Source organism: Periplaneta americana, chromosome 4 (genome assembly GCF_040183065.1).
Source record: "Periplaneta americana isolate PAMFEO1 chromosome 4, P.americana_PAMFEO1_priV1, whole genome shotgun sequence".
NCBI classification, from domain to species: domain Eukaryota; kingdom Metazoa; phylum Arthropoda; class Insecta; order Blattodea; family Blattidae; genus Periplaneta; species Periplaneta americana.
Window position 1 is genome coordinate 144560178 of NC_091120.1, and position 23478 is coordinate 144583655.

At 35.3% G+C, this 23478-nt stretch overlaps 1 protein-coding gene across 7 annotated transcripts in view; it reads left to right on the forward strand.

Annotated features, from left to right (window-relative positions):
• The window catches only part of LOC138698253 (general transcription factor II-I repeat domain-containing protein 2A-like), a 109033-nt gene that overhangs the window by 40720 nt on the left and 44835 nt on the right, over positions 1–23478 (forward strand). For 2 of the 7 annotated variants that reach the window (XM_069824045.1, XM_069824046.1), the window contains exons 2-3: positions 5281–5689; positions 19514–21500. The exons of 2 other annotated variants lie outside the window; for them this stretch is intronic. In XM_069824045.1, coding sequence (XP_069680146.1) covers positions 5426–5689; positions 19514–21052 — 1803 coding nt within the window. In that variant the 5' untranslated portion in view covers positions 5281–5425 and the 3' untranslated portion in view covers positions 21053–21500. Of the gene's footprint in view, positions 1–5280; positions 5690–19513; positions 21501–23478 lie in introns of those variants that run through there. 3 more of the 7 variants (XR_011331793.1, XR_011331796.1, XM_069824047.1) reach the window with 2 other exon arrangements.

Here is a 23478-nt window from a genome sequence, read left to right on the forward strand (position 1 = left end):
TAAGTAACTTATTTATCTTGACAAATTAATTAAATAAGTAAGTTTAGCTATCCACTCCAAATTATGAAAAATGTTTAACCAATTCAGAATGCATACTGTTCAAAAAGAAACTTCCTTCCTGATGTTATATAATCTCTGTAAGACTTTTTCTCGGGATAATCATCTAACTTCTGACTGATATAGCAGGTGTTGATGCTCATCTCCAATTTCATGACAGATTACTGCCAATAGTCGTTATTCAAAACAATGTTTTAATGTAGTTGACAGTCTGTGAAAGAACTGGATTGAAGTCGGGAGACAACTTTTTGGACGTCAGATGTTGATTATGGGCAAAACAGTGTATCGGTATCATGTTGGGATCTGCCACCTTCTTAATTTTAGCAGCATTACAGACTGGATCGTAAGATCGTCGCTGCTAACAAGATTGTAAAATAGTTCTATGTGAGCAGTATGAATTCAAAGAAGTAATTACAGTGGCACTCCACAAATAGACACTCCACAAATAGACGCTCACTCTCGTATACTTCACGATACAAGGTTAAGTCAACGCATCCTGTCCCGCGCTGCACAGGGCTAACCAGTTGAACCAGTGCATAGTGTGCAGATACTCGTACACGTTGGCAGCATGGCAGGGAACAAAAAATGTGTACGTACTTATGTTGAAGCAGAAGTTACAAATATTGGAACGGTTAAAAAAGTGAATCAACCAGAGCCATCCCTCAAGAATTTGACATTTCGATCAGAACAGTGCATAGGATAAAACAAAATTCATCTAATTACGAGGCATTCTGTAGTGATTATAAGAAGCTTTGTTCTTATCAGTTGATTGTAGGATGAAAACACAGCTTATTTTGTGTATTTCCTAAATTTAATCAATAGGGATGATTTATGTTCTCTCTTGAAGGGTATACACCATTTTAAAATAATTTATGCTCGACCATGCCGAAATGTAGTAATTATACACCTGGTAGCAGTCCTTTAATGCATGTCATTAAAGTACACCTACTCATTAAAGTACAGGTGTTTTCAGCCAATGACAACTCAGCTTACAGGTGTTCAGCCAATGACAAGTCAGCTTTGTACCGTTATAAAACCGCAAGTATCGATTATTCTCGGATATGCAATCGAAAGAGAATTAGCGAAAAGTCACGGAGGCTGGAAATCCAATACTGTCGCAGAAGCTTTATGTTCTGTTACTATAATAATTAGCTTTAATTTTAAATAATATTCAATTAAATTCAATTTGTCATCTCGTTTTTCAATGTCGAATTCAATAATCAAGGTTATACAAAGTTTAACGGGATTGCATCAAGGTCAATGACATTATTGTTCCTCGGAAAAAAATCAATACTTTCGCGTCTGCGCACATCTCACAATTCACGACCTAGAACAAGGTCATTTCCGATCTTGTCAGATACAAATAAAATGTAAAAATCTGAATAATTTCAAGTTAGAAATATGGTCGAGCATAAAAAGCCGTATGAAACTCGCCTATAATGGTAATTAAGAAGCTCGTATGAAAATTATGAAACCTGCCTGCCCTTGTTTCATAAACATCCATACTAGCTTCTTAATTACTATCATTATAGGCTCGCTGCATAATGTACTATTAATACACAAACACAACTATTACAAGAAATGCTCAATAAATTTTTGTAGCTTTATTCTCTTCGGCTCTAATCAACAATAACAGAAATGCAGGTTGCCAGGCGACGACAGAAAAGAAAATGTGCGAAAAGAAATTAATGTGGTGTATAAACAATTGAATGCTCTTTCATATTTAAGTCTAAAAATATAGGGGTGCCATTTGAAATTTCAAAGTGGGAGTGGCTGGGGGTGGGAGGTGAAATCTAAAATGCAATTAAGCCTTGTTTAAGACTTCCCCCTTGATATCTAAATTTACGTGTTTTTTTTTTTTGGTTTAAATTGAATTCAATTAATTAACTAGTTATTTAGAGTGGGAAGTTTTTAAATGAAAGCCCCGTATGTAGATACATTTAGAGAGTTTTCCCTCCAGAAGTTTGTTTTATGTTTCAGATGTATCACGTATGTATTATACTTAATCACGGATTTGTTTTGTTATATATTTTGGATATACTACAATATATTATTTAAAATTATATACGTTAATTATTTTTATATTTCGGTCCACACGCCATAAAAAACATTGTACAGCCCTTATGTTTACCAATGTCCGCAGTACTCCGTAGAAAGACAGCGTTCGTACCTCGTCTCGCACACGGACCATTGCTGTTTCTATTTGTGGAGTTCCACTATATTGTATGAATCAGCGAAGTATGAAACAACGTCCGCAACAGCTAAAGATATGAAATCAATCTGGAATTTTCAAAACATTTGCGGCCCACTGGTTGAGAAACATTATTTTAATAAATCTCTTGTGAAAATCTATAAATTCTCATTTTGTGAAAATCTACAAATTCTCATTTTGTGACAATCTATAAATTCTCATTTTGTAAAAATCTATAAATTATATTTTCTGACAGAAGTAAAGCCTGTGGAGTAACGGTCAGCGCGTCTGGCCGTGAAACCAGGTGGCCCGGGTTCGAATCCCGGTTGGAGCAAGTTATCTGGTTGAGGCTTTTTCCGGGGTTTTCCCTCAACCCAATACGAGCAAATGCTGGGTAACTTTCGGTGCTGGACCCCGGACTCATTTCACCAGCATTATCACCTTCATTTCATTCAGACGCTAAATAACCTGAGATGTTGACACAACGTCGTAAAATAACCCAATAAAATAAAATAAATAAAATAGAAGTAAAGCTGTGATCCCAAGTCGTAGAGGAAGAGAAATTTGTCCCAGGCAAAGGGCCGCAGGTAAAATTTGGCGGCCATTACTAATCCACGTTATATTTCAATGTTGAATAACCACTGAAGTTGAAAGCGCCATTAAATAAATTGTGGAGGAACTACCGCACGGGAAGTGCAATGAGTTTTGGAAGTGAAAATCATATTTATGATTCAGAAGAAGTAAGCTACTCATCTTTTAAGAAAATAATACCGGGACTCACTGAAGTATAGTGTCTCAAATATTAAACTTCATCTAAAAAAAAAAAAATGGACGATTTTCATTCTAAAATCACCTGAACTTCCGTTCGCTCATAAAATTGCTGATTGGACAGAACATTTAATACACTTACGAACTGACAAGATGGCTTGCAACGTACGAGAGGCAGGGACTGTTATTGTATCTTATCTGCGAAGCACGGATGGGTGTGTTTAGCCACACAACTGTGTATCATCCATGCACAAAGCATTTTCATTCAGTAGTGTGCTTTTATAATGAGTGTGATGCAATTAATACCCCACTATCTGACAGTGAATAAGCAGGATATAAGTTATCTTACAATTTATTTTGTTGTTCCGATAAGTCTTTGTAACATTTGATAGCTAATTATATTTCCCGTCAGAATGACTTATTAATTATTTACAATCAAAGAAATATTATAGAATATAATAATGCAATTGTATTTATTTTTTTAAAAGCTAACGTTTTCGCCTTATGGGATCACCAGGCTAGGATTAAGATTACAATATCTAATACAGGGACATCATTTAGTTTTACTTCAATTTTTATTGTACCTGAGTTCTTGAATGTACTTCACTCCCATCCCCTCAACTAGTAAACTTCCAACCGTTCTCCACACAGAACCAAGCGTATACAGCAAAGTCGCCTTACGGTCATAGTAAACACAAACAGTACTGAGTTAGTGAGTATAGTACGTTCCAGAAATATGTTCGCTTTCAATATTGAATCATATTCTCGCACAGGTCAGTTTGCCTATGTCGCATCCCGGTTTCCGCCACCCACTTCTGCCCGTCCCTCTGTGGCTGGACTGTCTTAGCTCTTTTCTGAAAACAATTTCTGTTAGGAATTGGACGTCTACGTAATATTATACAACTGTTTAAAATAACTTAAATAAAAGGGCCTCGTTAAGTAATTAACTGTCACGTGATTTCCCCCCTTTCTACGACCCTGCGAAAAAACCACTTGGACGGACAGTAGATAGCATATCTGAATAATTTTATCTTTTCGGATAGGGCAGAAGTGAAGATTGAATTTACAGTACGTAAGGTACTCTTTTATAGAGTAGGTATAGAATTATTTCAACATGAGTTACTAGTATACGAAGGACGAAACTGGTAATTGGAATTAAGTATAATAGTCTATAGTGCGATAATATGCAGAAAAGAACTGAAATCTGTATAGAAGTGAACGGCCATCATTTTCAAATAGGTGTTTAAATATCAATATTTATTTATTTTTCAATTTAACTTCGTTCTCTATATTGTACGCTAATGTGCTGTAGACAGTATAATATACACTGCATAATGAATACGTCCGAATGGACAGCTCAGTTCGTGAGTAAAAACACTTAATGTTAATACTATACTGTATTTTGATTAAAGAAAAACCTAATGAAAATGATCAAACTCAAAATCGCGATATTTCCTAGTTTACGTAAATGGATGAACTACTTTTCTTCTCTCCTATACCTAGTAAAGTGATTTGTTTGTATTTGACTCCACTATCATTGAACTTCAGTCGTGGGAAGAGGGTAGCAAACGGTGTTTCCAGTTCTCAACCTTTAAGTCAAAGTTAATATTAGAAATGTTAGTAAAAATAAAATGATGTCCTTGTATATTATACTGTATAGACATATTATACAAGTGTCAGAATATTCTAATTTGGCTGTATGCGTTACAATGTTGAATGATAGCATTGACCTCCGATCATATAGCTACCACTCACTCATCAACATACCATTTGTGTAACAATATTTGGTATACATAGTTATAAAAAATAGATATATTTGAATATACATAAATTAAAAAAAAAAATAAACACATTAAAATACAGTTGTGCCATTACTATTACACCCTAAATACTACAATATATGCATGGTCAAAAGTTAAAAAAGTTAAAATAGGCCTACAAGATTTGTTCATAATATAAAAAGGTTTACGAAAAATTGTAAAATATGCAATGGAGGACGAAAGGAACTGGTCATTCTACTCCTTTATCTCCTGGCTTAGTTGCCTTATAAGTGCTGCCTTATAGGTATCACTAGTGACGTTCAGACCTGTCTTCGGACAGTTGACTAAACAATAGCAATGTAAAAAAAAAATACCCCATATCTATTCTACTAATAACGAAACACAAAAATTATGATTCCCAATACTCTGCGATTGACGGTGTAAAATATGAAATTTCATTTTTTTCCGCTGTCTAATTATAATTGCTATCCATATTCTCTACAGAAGTCATGCTACGCCACTGATGACGGAGGTTTTATTCGAGTTGTGCAGCTACTAAAATGGCTGCGAGCACTCTAGGTTTGTGACGTCACATTCCACTGTGACTCGATGCTGCCCAGCTGTCCACGATCCGCTCTAACTAGTAAACATGGCGGAGCCTGTTGCCAGTGGATCCAAACGGTGGTCCTCGGCTCCTGTGATGTTCCGCAGCGAATGGGAGGATTTGTACTTCTTTACGGAAAATGACGGAGTGGCAAAATGTTTAATTTGTTACAAAACCTTGAACCAGTTAAAAAAGTTCAATCTAAAAAGACACTACACCATCTACCACAGTAAGGATTACGATCAGTACGCAGATGAAGAGCGTGTCGTTCTGATTAACCGGCTGAAGGAGGAAATAAACAACCACGCAGTAAGTATTATACCGTATTCGTATATTGCAGTGTTTGTGAAAAGTTAGTATAATGTGCGTATAGTTACATTAACTTGGTAATTAAAGTTGGGAATACAATACAATACAATAGAGTCCGTACCATTTCATATTGAAGTAAAAGTAAATATCACCCCCCCCCCCACTCTTAAACCCTCCACACACGTGGAAAATGTTTTCATTACTACCTGTTCAGAAAACAATAACTAAGTTACTTGCTGTACATATAAAACAATGGCCCGCCCTCAACAAAACACTTTTCACTGCCAATGTGTAGAATATAATATTATAGCCTACTAGGTCTCTTGCCTTTGTTAGCGTGATTTTGTAATCCTTTCGACAAATCTCGAAGAAATATAGCCTACTATACTAAATACGTAATGTACCGAACACGAATCTTCGTTTCGCGACCCATAGCATTACTTAATAATAGTGTTTGTTCATTCGCTGTTTGTGTTATGCCTACATTCGCCTACATCTCAACTAATAAAATAACATATTTTTGTTTCTTCTTCTCTATATTATTTTATCGTTCTAAGATACTTCCTACTTCATCGTAGAATATCGACCTTGTCAATAGGATGGACTTTCGATTCATTTTATTAAACTTATAACCTATTTAAATACGTAGAAGCATTTAAATAAAAAAAAAAAGATGTAGTTTGGCACGTGAAGTCAAGAATATTTTCATCTTTGTTCACATAGACCAGAATTTTATCTAATGTGGGTAGCTATTTCATTGCGAAAACACAAATTTTCTTGGTTTTGAATTTGATTAATATTGAACTGGAAAAAGAATGCATTACTCTCAAATTGAGTTCTGCTTATACATCAGTTCAGTTACTTGGTACTTTACTGGCGGCACGTTTTCTCGACAAAATTTATTCATAGCTCCTTGATTTGACTTACGGACTACATAGAAACTGTATTAAAATTTTTGTACATGTACAATGTACATATGAGCCGTTCAGCGCAAAAGTGGTGTAAGTCAAAATTGGGTAATGAGCAGGGAACGGATTTATATGGACTAAAAATATATGAAATATGTAAATATATATGTAGTTATTTTTACCAAAATATGGAATTAAATATGGATTTTTACCAAAATATGGAATTAAATATGGATTTTTACCAAAATATGGAATTAAATATGGACTTAAAATTATAAAAAAATGACTATGTACGTTAAATATTGGTACATTTTAATCAAACTAAACAAAAAATATAATGGACGTACCTTATCTTCCAATGTAGTTTCAACAAAACACAATTTTTATTGTCTGTTACCATAACAATAGGTTACAAACATTTCTTTCAAGTGCTGAAAAGTGAATCTTCTTCTATTGTCTCTGAGGATAGATTTATACTGACTAAAAGAGCGTTCGACGTCACAAGAAGTAACTGGTACATAATTCAATTTCACAATGTCTGCTGGGGATAAGTCCAAGTTAATCTTCACTGTTGATTCACCACTCATCACAGCAACAACCTTTTGTAGTTCTTCATATCCAGGGTTTTTTGAAAGTACAGTGTCCACCTTAGCTCTTACCGCATCTGCAACTTTACCTCTACCACGATTCAGTTGTTCCACAGTACTATTTATAATTTCAAAACTTTCAGATAGTGAAAGGTGCCTATTTTGGAGACTTTTGAGCGTTTTTATGATGCATGAAAATGTATGCTGAATGTGAGCTAAGTCATTCTTCACACTTATGTCACAGGTAACTGTTTTCGCAGTATCAATTGAGACTGCATCTTCAGAGTCCAATGCAAGGAGAACATTGTTAATAGAGTCTATATGTTCGGCATAATATTCAACTGCTTCTAGCCATGTACCCCATCTAGTTAAAATTGGCTTTGGTGGCAATGGAATTTCAGGGTACATTTCTTTCAACACGTTAACTCTACTGGGAGCTTTGAGAAATACTTTTTTCACTGATGAAATCAACAAATCTACTTTAGGGAAATTGTCTCTGACCACTTCTGCCACACGATGAAATGCATGCGCCACACAAGTAAAATGAGTCAATTTAGGATATACAACAGATAATGCTTGTCCAGCTTTGACCATATAAGGGGCAGCATCGCTAATAAAGAATAACACATTATCGTACATAATACCCTTTGGCCACAGGATACCCATAGCTTCGTTGAACAGTTTAACTATAGTTTTGTTATTGCACTTTTCTAGAACATCACAATGTAAAAGAATTCGTTCAGAATATTGTTCACTTAACAAACCGATAACTACATTACCAACAAGTCTACCTTCTTTGTCGGGAGTCTCATCAATGGAAACCCAAATTGAACTATCTTTAATTTCATCTCTTATCTTCTGTATTGTCTCATCGTAGATGGATGGAGCATACGTCTTCCTAAGTGTTGACTCATCCGGGATTGTATGTTGAGTATATTTTTCAAGGAATTCCCTGAAGACCTTATTCTTTAGTTTGTAGAGAGGAATATCAGCAGAGATGAGAGAACGGCACAGGTCGATGTTAAACTCAGATCTTACATTCGATGTTGTTGGTTGTGTTAAAAACAATTGTCTCTGCTTGGAATTTAGTTGTTTGTTGGCCTGATGTTTACTAGTTGTAATGTGTTGTTGCACCAGGAACTTTTGTGTAGATGATACTGCACACTGACACAAATTACAAAATAATATTTTATTGTCAGTTGATAAACCATCTTCTTTAAATTCTGAAATGTAACTTGTTAGTTTTGATTTTAAATTGACTGAATGACGTACTTTTGGCATATTTACCGTCTTTATAGTATGATTTACAAAACTGAACCTATGTGTACTCTGACTGGCATTTAACTGTTGAGCTGCACAACTGAAGTCTGTTAAAAATTTTAAATTAAATTAATACAGTTTTGTAACTTACTTTCCCATTGTTGATAGGACTGCTAATTTTCAAATAACTCTGATGTTAAAGGGATTACTGAACATGTGTTTAAATCTCTATTGTTGAAATGTATTTTTAAAAGTTAATGGAATTTTGTTTTGTTTTATTGTTAAACCTAATATAATATGGACTGTTTTATATGAAATATGGAAAATATATGGAAATTAACGAAAATATGTACTAAACTCTAAAATATGGAAAAATATGGAAAATAAAAGTAGGATTTTTCAACCCTACACATTGTGAAACATAAAGATAATGCAAAATATAAATTATATTAGCTTTATAAGTAAATATGTATTTACATATAAATCCTTTCCCTGGTAATGAGGTTTAAAGTAAAAATTCTGTAAAATACAGCGCAAAGTAGCAATTAATATGTCCTTTTTGCTATCCACTGACTACTTATAGTTTAAATAAACTGAATATTCATTGCTACTTTGCGCTGTATTTTACAGAATGTTTACTTTAACCCTCATTACCCATTTTTTACGTACACCACTTCTGCTCTGAACGGCTCATATCTTTAGTAGTGTGGAATCGAAGGCCTGATGGGCTTAACACTAATATTAGAATTAATAAATAATATAAGTAAATAAATAGTCTGCCTCCTTGGTTTTGAGGTAGCATGCTGGACTCCTGATCAAGGTGATCAGGGATTTAATTCGACCTCTTCACGGGGATTGGTTGTCTGTCCATTGTCCCAGTGTGTATGGTGTCTCGCATTGGCCCCCAGTACCCTGCCCCAGTAAACGGGGGAGTCCTGCAGTGTGTGCGTATGTTCAGTAGAGTTTTGGGTCTAGGCACAATAAGCCTCACGCTGCGGTGCGGAAATTAATAAAAAAAAATAATTACAGCCATAAACATAAAAATATATTATGTGTGTGTATTTATTTACACTGCAAGTGGGCAAGCACCCGGTGGCAGTGGTATATACAATATTAACAATACACAATAAAATGATAACCAATACACAATACAATTTTACAACACATATACAATTTTACACACAATACAATAATAATACACAATACAAACAATAATAATACACAATACAATTTAACACAATAATAATAAAACATAAAATAAAATACCTAATTTTACAATACAACCTACATAATTATCTATAGGTCCTACATAATTTTCAATAGTCTTTCACTTTACTCTCATCTCATTCCCTGTAGTGGCACTATGACGCATTTCACTGACACTTTAGCACACATTTCACTGACACTCTGTAACACATTTCACTGACACTATAGAACACATTTCATTGACGCTATACATTATCACTGATCGGAACTGTTCACTGCACTGTAAAACTATAATTTCACTGACTCACCTCGCTTCACTGATACAACAGTTCAAATAAGTCAAATAATTACATCCTTATGCATACTTATAAACAGGCATAGTCGATCAATAATACAAAATTAAGATTAAAATTAAAATTGGAGAGTCCATGCTCGTTCAAAATATTCACTTACACTATAAAAAGAATGTCGATAAGCCGTCTTCGTAAAATATTTCTAAATCTAGATAAATCAGTGCAATGAACTTCGTGAGTTAATTTTTAAATAATTTTAGAGACACTGAATTTAGCCGAAAAGTGATTTGTTCAATTTTTAGAACTGATCGTTCAAGTAGCAGGTAATTAGATTTAGTATTGTAATTATGAATATCTCGTCCATTAATGGTTAATTCCCATTTTTATCCCCAACAAACATTCAATTATATAGCCTAATATAGATTCGTAGTAGTCAGAATTTTCTCTTGCCAGTAGGCTACGTATGTAAATAAATAATGGGTACATAAATACATTTAAATAAACAAACAAACAAAAGCGGAGAAACATCCCTAACGAAAAAATAAATATAAATGAGTGAGTGAATAAATAAATAAATAAATAAATTAGTAAATGAATAAATAGGCCTACATTATTAAATAAATAAGCAGTAATTTTCATTTTATGTGAAGTTTGTTACAACTTTAAGTTATAATATACTTGCTAGACTTCTGTTCGTTTAGTTGACAGGGGTGACTGAAGTTCGTGTAACTTACTTGTTTTGATGTTCCTTGGATAGGCCTAGAGGGCATTCTGACGTATTAATGAGATGGTCTGTTATTTTGTCTTGTGCTGTCATGAAGACAGTAGGTTACATTGCATACAGTTACAGAAGCGGAGAAGTAGTTTATAACTACTATTTGTATTGTTTTTGAGAATTTGAATAATTATTTAGTTCTTCATGGAATTCTGTCTCAAACATGTAGGCCTGAATGTCCGAATTGTGATGGAATAATTACATAAAATTGAAATTCAAACTTGTCATAGACTTATTAGTGTGAAAAAGTGACGAGGAGAGAATAAGATTTATGGTGCACACTGCAGTTGATGCATAATTTGTCGTAATTATTTACTTTAACTGCACCGTAGATTTATTGTATTTGCCAATATTAGTGGTAGTGTCTGATTATGAGGATTGTGCGACATGAAGCCGAGGATTGTGACAAGGTTAGAATGGGTTAGATGAGGGAATAGGTAAATGATTGGAGACTGAGGACTGTGGCAATGTTGGAATAGGTTAGGTGATGGAAAAACTAAATGGCATGAGGCCGAGGAGTGTGACAATATCAGAATTATTTATTATTGCATTTTGCTTAATTTTAGTAGTTTGCGTACGTATTCCTCAAATCAAATCAAGTTCTCAATGAGCAGGCTAAATAAATTGCAACAATTATATTTTCATTCTAACTTATAATTAAATATGAATTAATATTCTGGGCTGACTTGTAGCCAAAGAAATTTTTGTTTCACAAAAGAAATCACAAAACAAAAAATAAAATAACAAGTATGCATGAAAGGACATCTGTAAAATGATAATATAGAATTTATGAATATTGTCTTTCCCTCATGAGTAGGTATATAAAATAGTTAAAGAATTACTCGAATTTAGCATTATTATACATGGAGTTTCCTCCGGATTAATTTTAGGTCCATTGTTCTTTCTATGTACTTTATACTAATTATTTAGACCCAGCCATAAATAATTTACCTCAGATAATCTTACTTACAGACGATACAAGTGTGATTATCAAAAGTAAACAATATGATCACTTTATAAAAAAATTCTAATATAGTGTTGAATATAATGAATGATTGAATGGTTTAGTGCAAATAAAGTAGTAGGCCTACTTCATTTCCATAAAGCCAGTATCATCAAATTTAGTAGTCTATACACAATGGGCTAGGCCGAATGCTTAGTTTTTCTTAAATATTACATTAACTGCAATTCATCTCAAAGAATCTGTAACTTAAGCACTAAGTTTCTTGGTTTGAATTTGAATAATCATTTGAACTGTAAAACATGCATAGAGGATATTACTCCTAAATTAAGCTTGCCGTTATGCATTACGATTTTAAGACGCCATACTTTCATCCTATAATTAAATACGGATTAATATTTGAGGGGCCACAGGCGTGGCTCAGTCGGAAGGCGCTTACCTGCCGGTCTGAAGTTGCGTTCGGGCGCGGGTTCGATCCCCGCTTGGCCTGATTACCTGGTTGGTTTTTTCCCGAGGTTTTCCCCAACCGTAAGGTGAACGCCAGGTAATCTATGGCGAATCCTCGGCCTCATCTCGCAATCACCAATCTTATCGACGCTAAATAACCTAGTAGTTGATACAGCGTCGTTAAATATTCTGAGGCAACTCATCTGAAGCTAAACCTATTTTAGTTTTATGAAAGAAATCCCTTATGATAATGACAGGTGTATGTACATGAAAGGACACTACATAAAAAGATTTTACAAAATTTAAAAATATTGACGCTACATTGTAGGTACTTAAATTCTTTTCCTATTACGTTTTATGCTAAAAGTCAAGTTCCTTTTAGTAAAGTACTAAACAGAACATTAATCAATTTTAATACAAGAGCTGACTCAGATCTTCGTATGTCTTCTGTTAATCGCAAATACTATACAAATGAAATAATACTGTGTGACACAACAGTCATTTGCCAAAAGGAGAAAACAATACTATTTTTAAGTGACATATGTAGGTATAATTAATTATTTAATTATTTCATTTGAAACAAATTTCTTAGTAACGACATTCTAGCATAAGTACTGTACACACAACAGTACTACATTTTTAATATTGCTCAGATAAACATGACTAGATGTAAAGATTACTGTTCTCAGTGCAACTGCACAGTATATTACTGCAAATGTTCAAATTGTGTTATGTTTACTTGAACACAGTGTCTCGTCTATAGATGCAGGCTCTGTCTGAAAAACATGCCATTTCACATATACCGGTAGAAAAATCTAGAGCTGTGAATTATGGTGACTGTGGAGTCCATAAACGAGATCCACCTATCCAATCCAGTGCACAACGAACATGTTAATTACCACGAAATGTCATAGCATAATATGCTGTGGTCCCAACTAGCTGAAACCACATTCTCGTCTGTTTATTCAGTGGCAAATCGTGAATAAAATTCATCCTATTGCTGTCCAACAATTCGCCAATGTGCACTGGTTCACATTTCTATTAAAGAAAAAATGGTATCATAATTATATTGCTATGTATTTCACACCACACTAATAGTTTCTGATAATTAGAGTTATTGTATTCATGCATCTATCTTGGGTTTTCTTTCAACCAATATCGTGCACCCTGTGTTTGAGCATAGCCATCTAACAAGAGCATGCATCTGTCACTGAATAAAACATGCTGGAAGAAGGATTTGTCAATATATAAACATCACATGATCCAGTTGCAATAGGCTCGCCTCTTCTGTGGATCATCTTCTTGCATTGCGTGCACGTCCTGCAATTTGTAAGGATGTAAATGTGACGATTTTAATATTGTGCGCGTAGATTCTTTACACTAACATCACCCTCTCTCGAGCCACATAGCGCACTGACCTTTTCAGGGCTGATCGACATGTTTGAAATCACATTCTTTGAATGTTGTTCGTTGGTATAAGTTGGTGTAAGCGATTTACGACTACCATTTGGTTTCATGTCGAGCACACTAAATTGTGTTTTAAATTTATGTAATGAACCGTCTGTACAGTAGTTTGATGGTTTTAGAATGTCTGGATGAAAACGATGAAACTCGTCTGAATAGCTCGTTCGTTGTTTCCACAAAGCAGTACTAGCTCCACTTACTGTTCAGTAATCAACATGGTAACTTATGTTTTCAACTTTCACTCAATATCAATTACAACCCGAAATAATAATCATAAAAACACTAACTGTAATACTATTGTGTACAATAACGTGGGTACTTCGCGATTACCAGTCACAAAATATAAATATAAGCGAAAGATACAGTATGTGTCATGTTCAAAAATCCCTCGCTTACGATAAAAATACTGTGTTTTTATTATAATATCAGTGTTTGCTTGACATTACTAAGACCCCAGACACATCTTATCTTGCTCTCACGGAATTATCACTTCTTTCGTCTTGTGTTAAGGCTTTGCAAAGCGAACACTAGCCTGTTCTGATGTGACAATCATTCATAAGAAATGGCAAAGTCGTCGTATACTTTGGTGAGATTATATATCCACAGTCAATTATATGCCTTTCTTGCACTCCTTGAAGATAAAATCGAAGGTTATGATTTCATTGTCTTAAGCACATCCTCTTTTATTTGTTATAGGCGAAGGCTTTTTAAACATGGCACATACTAATAGGATAATGTATTCCATTAGGCAAGAGACTTTTGTGTCACACAGTCAAATTTCTGCTTCTAGAGTGGAAATAAATTTGAGACCTTGAAACCAGTAATAATTATCTGCTTAAACAACTAATTATAGCATTGTTTGTAACATCTTAAATATTCAAGTTGTCAGTCATGATTATAGAAGTAGGCCCAAATATTGTTACAGAAATTTGCAGTAGAACTTGGCTCGTCTACATTGTGATCACTGATTTTTAATAAAGGAAATTTCGTTTTTTCGATATCTTTTTTAAATAATATCCCAAATACTTACTTACTTACTTACTTACTTACTTACTGGCTTTTAAGGAATCCGGAGGTTCATTGCCGCCCTCACATAAGCCCGCCATTGGTCCCTATCGTGAGCAAGATTAATCCAATCTCTATCATCATATCCCACCTCCCTCAAATCCATTTTAATATTATCTTTCCATCTACGTCTCGGCCTCCCTAAACGTCTTTTTCCCTCTGGCCTCCCAACTAACACTCCATATGCATTTCTGGATTCGCCCATGCGTGCTACATGCCCTGCCCATCTCAAACGTCTGGATTTAATGTTCCTAATTATGTCAGGTGAAGAATACAATGCGTGCAGTTCTGTGTTGTGTAACTTTCACCATTCTCCTGTAACTTCATCCCTCTTAGCCCCAAATATTTTCCTAAGCACCTTATTCTCAAACACCATTAACCTATGTTCCTCTCTCAAAGTAATATCCCAAATATGTTTTTTATTTTATTTTTCTGAATTATGCATTTTTCTATTTAAATACATCCTTTCTACTCCTTTGAAAACTTTTGTTAAATTTTGCAGTAGTAGTTTCTACAGCAGTTCATTAAATATAGATCCCTCTTTGTAATATATGAGATTTTAATTCTCCGAGATATTCACCTCTGTTTACGTTTGAACTTTCACAACCTTAAATGGAAAACTGTCATTAAATTTATTAATATACGGAGTGAACCGTAAGTATTGTCATTAATTTCAAGGGGTTATCCTTTGAGATATTTCAAACAAATGCTTAATACAATTTTGCTCGTTTTTGCTTCCTTTTCGAAAAAAAAATTATATTAAACGTTTCATAGTGTATTTTGGGGGCAGTATTGAATTAATTTCCACCATGCTGAGTGAATTTAGGAGAGCAGTGTATTCTAGTGTATTAAGTTAATAAATGATTAAAATAATTTTAATTTTTTTCTTTTAAATGTGCAGACATTTGATTCAAACAAATGTAATATTTCATTCTGCAAAGGAATTTTAAAACGCTGTAAAGATTTACTACCTGGGGAGAGGCAGAATTACTGTACGTACGCCCAGTTACCTTGAACACCTGACGTGTGCGAGAAACGGGTGAGAAAACCAGAAATGTAAACATAACTACACAATCGTTTTTAAAGACTGCTAGGCATATTTGATTTCTTATATGTAAGTTTACCGGTTACTTACAAATGACTTTTAAGGAACCCGGAGGTTCATTGCCGCCCTCACATAAGCCCGACATCGGTTCCTATTCTGAGCAAGATTAATCCAGTCCCTACCATCATATCCCACCTCCCTCAGATCCATTTTAATATTATCCTCCCATCTACGCTTTGGCCTTCCCAAAGGTCTTATTCTGTTCGTTTAAGCATATCGTATTTTTTTTTGTCTGTAGAGTTTTAAATGTTTTAAACTTCTGCTTTTATAACGTGATATAATTTCGTTCTTATCTGCACCCTAGCATTTCACTAATTCAATGGGGATTTCATCAACTCCTTTTGCTTTCCCTCAACTCATTCGTTTGTAGATGAATACAATATTCTACTATTATACCAGAGGCATTATATATTGGCCTACCCGTACATTTCCTGAAAATTCGTTTTATATACATGAATTTAATATACGAGGGCACTGGAAGGAATGGTGAAGGGGAGAAGAGTTCGGGGCAGAAGAAGATATCAGATGATAGACGACATTAAGATATATGGATCATTGCGGAGACTAAGAGGTAAAAGACCTGTCGTCCTTGGGCACTATGTATGAATGAATATATGAGGGTTGTTTGAAACGTTATAGTTGACACAGAAATTAAACTAGGATTATTCTTAAACAATCTTTATTTCTAAACACAATCCCCCCCAGAGATTCACACACTTGGTTCACTGGTGCTGCAGTTTTGTTACTATACCCTCCTTGTACATAGATTCCTCGACGTCTGCAAAAATAGCCTTCTGCTGTTGCGATAAGCTCTTCATTTGACGAAAAATTTCTTCTTCCCAGACGAGTGAGTTTTGTGCTTTGGGAAAAGAAAGTCTGAAGAAGCGAGATCTGGTGAATAAGGGGGATGCGGCAACAATTCGAACTGTAGTTCATGTAGTTTAACAACCACGAGTACAGAAGTGTCAGCAGATGCATTTTCGTGATGAGACAACACCTCCTTCTTGGCCATACCTTGCCTCTTCTTGCGAATTTTCCCTTTCATTTGCTGCAGAAGATTTGAACACTATTCTGCCGTTATTGTTCTCCTCTTTGCCAGATAGTAACTCGTGACTATCCCCTTAGAATCCCAGAACACGGACGCTATGATTTTCCCTGCCGATTGAATAACTTTTGCTTTCTTTGGAGGCGGATAATCACTATGCTTTCATGTTTTCTACTGCTGTTTTGTCTCTGGCATATAATAGTGGATACAAGTTTCATGGGTGGTCACAAACCGCCTCAAAAATCGGACGTATTTTTCACGAATCGAGCCAGACAATCCCTCGAAATTTGACATCGGATGTGCTTTTGTACCGGTGTTAAGAAACGCAGAACCCATCTTGCGGAAACCTTGCTGTTACTGCAAGTCCACTGGGGAGGTGGGGGGGGGTCATCTTCTACACTCTTTCGACCTTGTTTAAATAGTGGCATCCATTTTTTCAAGTTGAAAACTTGGAGCGGATTTCCCCAGTGTAGCATCCATATTTGCTTTAATTTTTGTTGAACTCATTTCCTTTTTCACGAAATATTTAATGACAGCACAAAGCTCGATGCTTTCAATTTTTGCCGCTCTGTTTAGCGCACTAACTTCTAAATTAAATTACACAAAGTGTAGTCAACAGAAAATCATGATTTTTAGTGTTTTAACTAATGTAAAATGGCCGCTAACAATGACTACATTGTTGACACGTTTTCAATGCCATCTGTGTGCCAGACCACAAAATTTTCAAACGCACCTCGTATTAATGATTGAGAAATACAGCATTAGAAGTCTGGTTTTATTTTAGATTGGTTTGTTTTTAATTTTTGAGTGACAGTGTAGTGGTAATGTACACTATTGATTCAAGGTTGTGTCGAATAGAAATTCAATCTACTTTTATCTGCTTGGGAAACTCATTATGTAATAGCGGTTTATAAGTTTCAAGACCACAAATTCCATTATGTGGTTTGTAAAATCTTGTCAGTAGTAAATCTAAGTTGGCTATAATTTTTTTAAATGTTCTTTTGGCGCCATATAAATATGAAAGCTAATAAAATGCGATATCTGATAACCAGCGTGAATCCCACAGATTTCAAATATCTTATTCACTACAGAAATTAGACAAATCAATTTTACTAAGTAATAGGTCATTTGTAATAAAAAGCACCACCCCGTTTTTGGAGGACATCATCATCCTGACAAGTATTAGGCCGAGTGGCCTGTTACGGTCTTGTTTTCTATCCATCTCTTTTGGTCAGAAAACAAGACCGTAACAGGCTACTCGGCCTAATACTTGTCAGATGATGATGATGATGATGATGATGATGATGATGATGATGTCCTCCAAAATGGGGGTGCTGCTTTTTTTTTTTTTTTTTCCAACTCTTGTCCATGGCCTTGCATTTTCTCGACATCTGTACTATCTGTCACGCTATCTATTATACAAGACTTGAACGCATATAGATTTAACCTTCCAACTGGTTGCTAGCCAGGAGGGGACGAGTCCAGTGATGGGTGCCATCTTATAGCTTCTGGACCAGCTTTAAAACATTGCATTTCCTCAGTGTTGATAGTACGGTTATTCCACCGTTACTCGCACCCCAGGGTCTCATTTGCAAAAGCAGGTTGCATCACGGGCAGGTTGAGGTTGTGTAATTGATAAGAGAGATTATTGAATTCACTTCACTATTCCTTGCAACCTTTTGGAGGATGTCTACAGAAATTAGAACCTAATAATTAGCCTACCTTCCTATGTAAAGACAGTTCTAATATTTCCTGTTGTTTCAGATGGTGTTCAGTTATGGATGTAAGGTTTATGATTTTGAGATGCTAAAGCAGTGATCAGTTCATCAGTTTTTTTGTTTTAATCCCCTAATGCTGTGATAAAAATAGTTAATTTACTGTGTTTAGAATACGTATTCATTACTAGAAACTTTAATATTCATTATTTAACTGAAATAGGTTTAAACACCTTACTATTGGGAGGTTTAACCTAAAAAAGGAGAAACCCTAGCATTAACTAACACAGGAATATTACAATTTTTTTTTTTTATTCTTCACGTGGTTATCTGTGATGCTATTAGCAATAAGAAGCGAAAGGTGCTCCTTGCCTCTACCATTCAGATACAGGTCACTTTCTTATAGAACTACATATGTCAAACATATGTGTCATGCCTCAGATTTCATCCCGGCCCTACAGATAAGACTGAGGAATCCCACATTGGTATGGTTGCTCTTTTCATTTTATGTTGTGGAGACTTTCTCGATGCATTAATTATAATCCTGGCTATTGTCGATCTGGTTGGCGAGTTGGTATAGCGCTGGCCTTCTATGCCCAAGGTTGCGGGTTCGATCCCTGGCAGGTCGATGGCATTTAAGTGTGCTTAAATGCGACAGGCTCATGTCAGTAGATTTACTGGCATGTAAAAGAACTCCTGCGGGACAAAATTCCGGCACATCCAGCGACGCTGATATAACTTCTGCAGTTGCGAGCGTCGTTAAATAAAACATAACATTTAACATTTTCCTGGCTATTACCTGGTCCAGCCACTATAACTACATGATCTCTCTTCGAGAAGCTTAAACTTAGCCTCAACAACATTTCTGAAGAGAGCATTTGGTTTAAATACACAAGCCGAATAGACTTGATATTCTTCGATTTAGTCCACCTGCCATATTTCCCTTTACTATTAAATTACTCTTGTCTATCATAGCTTTCAATATACTTTCAGGATGACGAAATTCTAAACAATGAGCCAGCTGTCCGCCTCTCCTATAGAGTTTCCTTGCAAATAGCACACAAATTACGGAGTTCCTCAGACGGAGATTTCATCAAGGAATTTTTAAAAATGGCGGCGAAAGAACTGTGTCCAAATGTGGTGAAACAATTTGAATCAGTAAAACTTTCAAGATGGACTGTAAATCGTCGAATTCAAGATCTCAGTGAGGACCTACAAAACCAACTTGCAGAATTGTGTCGTAATTTTATTGCATATTCACTGGCCTTGTACGAAACTACTGATGTATCAGACTCTGCACAACTTGCTATTTTCATTCGAGGCGTGGATGAGTATCTTCAAATTACAGAAGAATTGTTGGATGTCGTTCCAGTGGAAGGTACAACAACAGGCTCAGACATTTTAGCCTGTATTGAAGAATGTGTGGATAATTTCGGTCTCCGATGGGATTTGCTTGTCAGTGTTGCTACGGATGGATCACCTGCAGTGATTGGCGGCAGGAATGGACTTGTTGGACTTCTAAATGAGAAATTCAAAATCTTTAATTTAGGCGCCAGATGTGTTTATACTCATTGCATCCTACATCAAGAGAATCTTTGTGCAAACATTGTATCATTCAACAATGTTATGAGTGTAGTTGTTGAAACCATAAATTTCATAAGATGTGTTGGACTCAATCACCGTCAGTTTAAAACATTGTTTGTAGATCTTGACAGTCAGTACGGTGAGATGCCATATTATTGTGAAATACGATGGCTCAGCAGAGGGGCGGTTCTTGACAGATATTTTGAACTTCGCGAAGACATAGCGCAGTTCATGGAAAGTAAAGATAAAGCGAAACCGGAACTTCGAAATAAGAAGTGGGTGTGTGATCTGGCTTTCATGGCGGAGGTAACAGGATATTTGAATGAATTTAATACTTCTCTACAGGAAAAGGGTCAAGTAGTATCTCAACTCTATGATAAAGTAAGAGCCTTCAAATTGAAACTGCAATTATGGGGACGTCAGCTAAGAGCCAAGAACACAGCACATTTTCAAAAACTAGCCAGTATCAATCATTTGGTAGAAGAATCAAATTTTGAAGAATATGCACGTGTGACAGAAATTCTACATGAAGAATTTGAAACAAGATTTAAAGATCTTGAAGCTCTTGAGACTGAGTTCAAAATATTTGTGACACCATATTCCACAAATGTTGATGTTATGTCCCCAGAAATTCAATTAGAACTTATCGATCTCCAATGCGATAGGGAACTGAAGGACAGATTCAATACAAAGAAACATCTATCAGAATTCTATAAACATTTTTCTCGTGATAGGTTCCCTCGCCTTCATAACCATGCTGGAAAGATGTTAAGTATGTTTGGTTCGACGTACTTATGTGAACAGCTGTTTTCAGCAATTAAAGTACGCAAATCCGGCAATAGAAGCAGCCTTTCAGACCTGAATCTCAAATGTGCTCTAAGAATACATTTGGCCCAAAATATTGCACCGAACATAGAAAAACTTGTTGTTAAAAAATGCAGCCTATAAAAATGTTGCCAACTGTTGGTTATCAACAAGACCACTTCTTAAATTAGGTCTGCTACAAAAGCACACGTAATGCGATAAAGTAAAGTGGAAATTCCTGTAGCATCACACATGCTGTGTAATGTGGACATATTATGTAAGGTGCAGTGGTGAGGCTACATTATTAGCTTCCAATATTTGGTGTAGCTCTTTTAGCTTTTCTATGTTTCCTACGAAGAGAGAACAAAGCCTGGAGTGATATCTCCTTTAATAGTGAAGGTATGGATAATAAGATATTTGGTCTGTTTACTGCAAAACGTCCGTGACTCACATTTCTATAGTATAGAATTACGGACTTCTTGCAGTAAGTCCACACCATTCTTGTAATATAAAGGATATGTAAAATTTACTGGTAATGAAAAATACATTGTATAATGTAGTGCAGCAAATAAATTTTAAAATAAACTTACAATTGTTCTGTAATTGTATATTAATGCCAATTCAAGTTTTTTCTCTCGATCTGTACATACATAAGCTACATACATATTCATAGTTTTCTGCCCAAGGGCAGGTTTTCACTGCAAACCCAGCATTTTCGAATCTTCCCCATTTTCTGTCTTCCTCTTAATCTCCGCACACGAACCATGCATTTTAAATGTTACACATATTAACATATTTCAATATAAACATATTGCAATCATTCAAAACACAAAGAGAATAAATTCACGAGATTAATTAATTTTATTGTTTGCAGAAGTTTTGTCCATTGCCTTTGACATGAACTTTCCATTAATTGATGCTGCATATTTTCATTTTTCCAGAAAGCAATCCTTTAAATTTTCCAACTCTTATCTTCTCTTTTAGTAGTTGACATTGCAGTATACAAAAGTTATTTCTTCTAAATTGTTAGGACTGCTGAAGAACATACCTCACCTGCCAGCAGACATGTGATTAGTGCAAATGTATGTACATTTCATAATCCTATTTATTTTGCTAGGTCTACATCATTTTCATTCATAATAAGAGTACCATCTGATACCTTACATAGAAATGCAAAGCTAGGACTTTTTTTCAACATTATTCCATTTATCCCTAACTTCTTCACTAATTCCTGTTGTACTTTTAAATTTCGTTTCACCATTTTTAATTAGATTTGTTGTTGAGAGGATTTTACATTTGCTACTCGGTTATGTACTGAGACAGAAAGGAAAAATTGTAATGGATGTAAACAATATCCCTCTTCAGACAGCTGTCCTGTTGTTTCACAGTGTATGTGACATGTTGTACTGTATGTTGGTAACTTATTCACTACACTAGTTATCTCTTAATGGTCGACATAATATATCACTATTGGAAATTTAATCAATGACTTTCCCAAAACATTCCCTGAAATGTTTCATATGAAACAATTTTTATCTCGGAAAGGAAGAAAAACGAGCAAAATTGTATGAAACTTTATTTGAAATATCTCAAAGAATAACCCTCTGAAATTTATAACACTACGTATGGTTCACCATATATATATATATATATATATATATATATATATATATATAATATGTTTTATTTAACGACGCTCGCACTGCAGAGGTTATATCAGCGTCGCCGGATGTGCCGGAATTTTGTCCCGCAGGAGTTCTTTTACATGCCAGTAAATCTACTGACATGAGCCTGGCGCATTTAAGCACACTTAAATGCCATCGACCTGGCCCGGGATCGAACCCGCAACCTTGGGCATAGAAGGCCAGTGCTATACCAACTCGCCAACCAGGTCGACTATATATATATATATATATATATATATATATATATATATATATATATGATTCACCTACCTGCAGGCCTACGTATGTGCTACTGAAAATCGTAATATTGTACGTTTTCCTGCAAATTTAAGAACATTAGAATACATTTCATAATTTAAGAAATTGTAAAACTAAGAAAATCGTCATTATACGTCCATTTCAATAATGCAATATGTGAAAGATTATTTCTAGCAGCCACTGGCGTGGCTCAGTCGGCTAAGGAGCTTTTCTGCCGGTCTGAAGTTGCGTTCGGGCGCGGGTTCGATCCACGCTTGGGCTGTTTACCTGGTTGGGTTTTTTTTTCCGAGGTTTTACCCAACCGTAATGTGAATGCAAGGTTGTCTATGGCGAATCCTCGGTCTCATTTGCCAATATCATCTCACTATCAGCAATCTCATCGACGCTAAATAACCTAGCAGTTGATACAGCGTCGTTAAACAACCAACTAAAATAAAAAAAAAATTATTTCTAGCTACAACTTTGGAGGCAAATTTCCTACTCTACCTGACTTCTGCGTGGACAATCTTTGCAACGCTACCCCTCTTTCGATGCTGTTAGAAGAGGAAGGGAAGTAACCCGCGCGCACAGAAATCTGCCCGTGGTGTGCACTTGCCCGTACAGATTTGAATATGCATCGCTGATGCA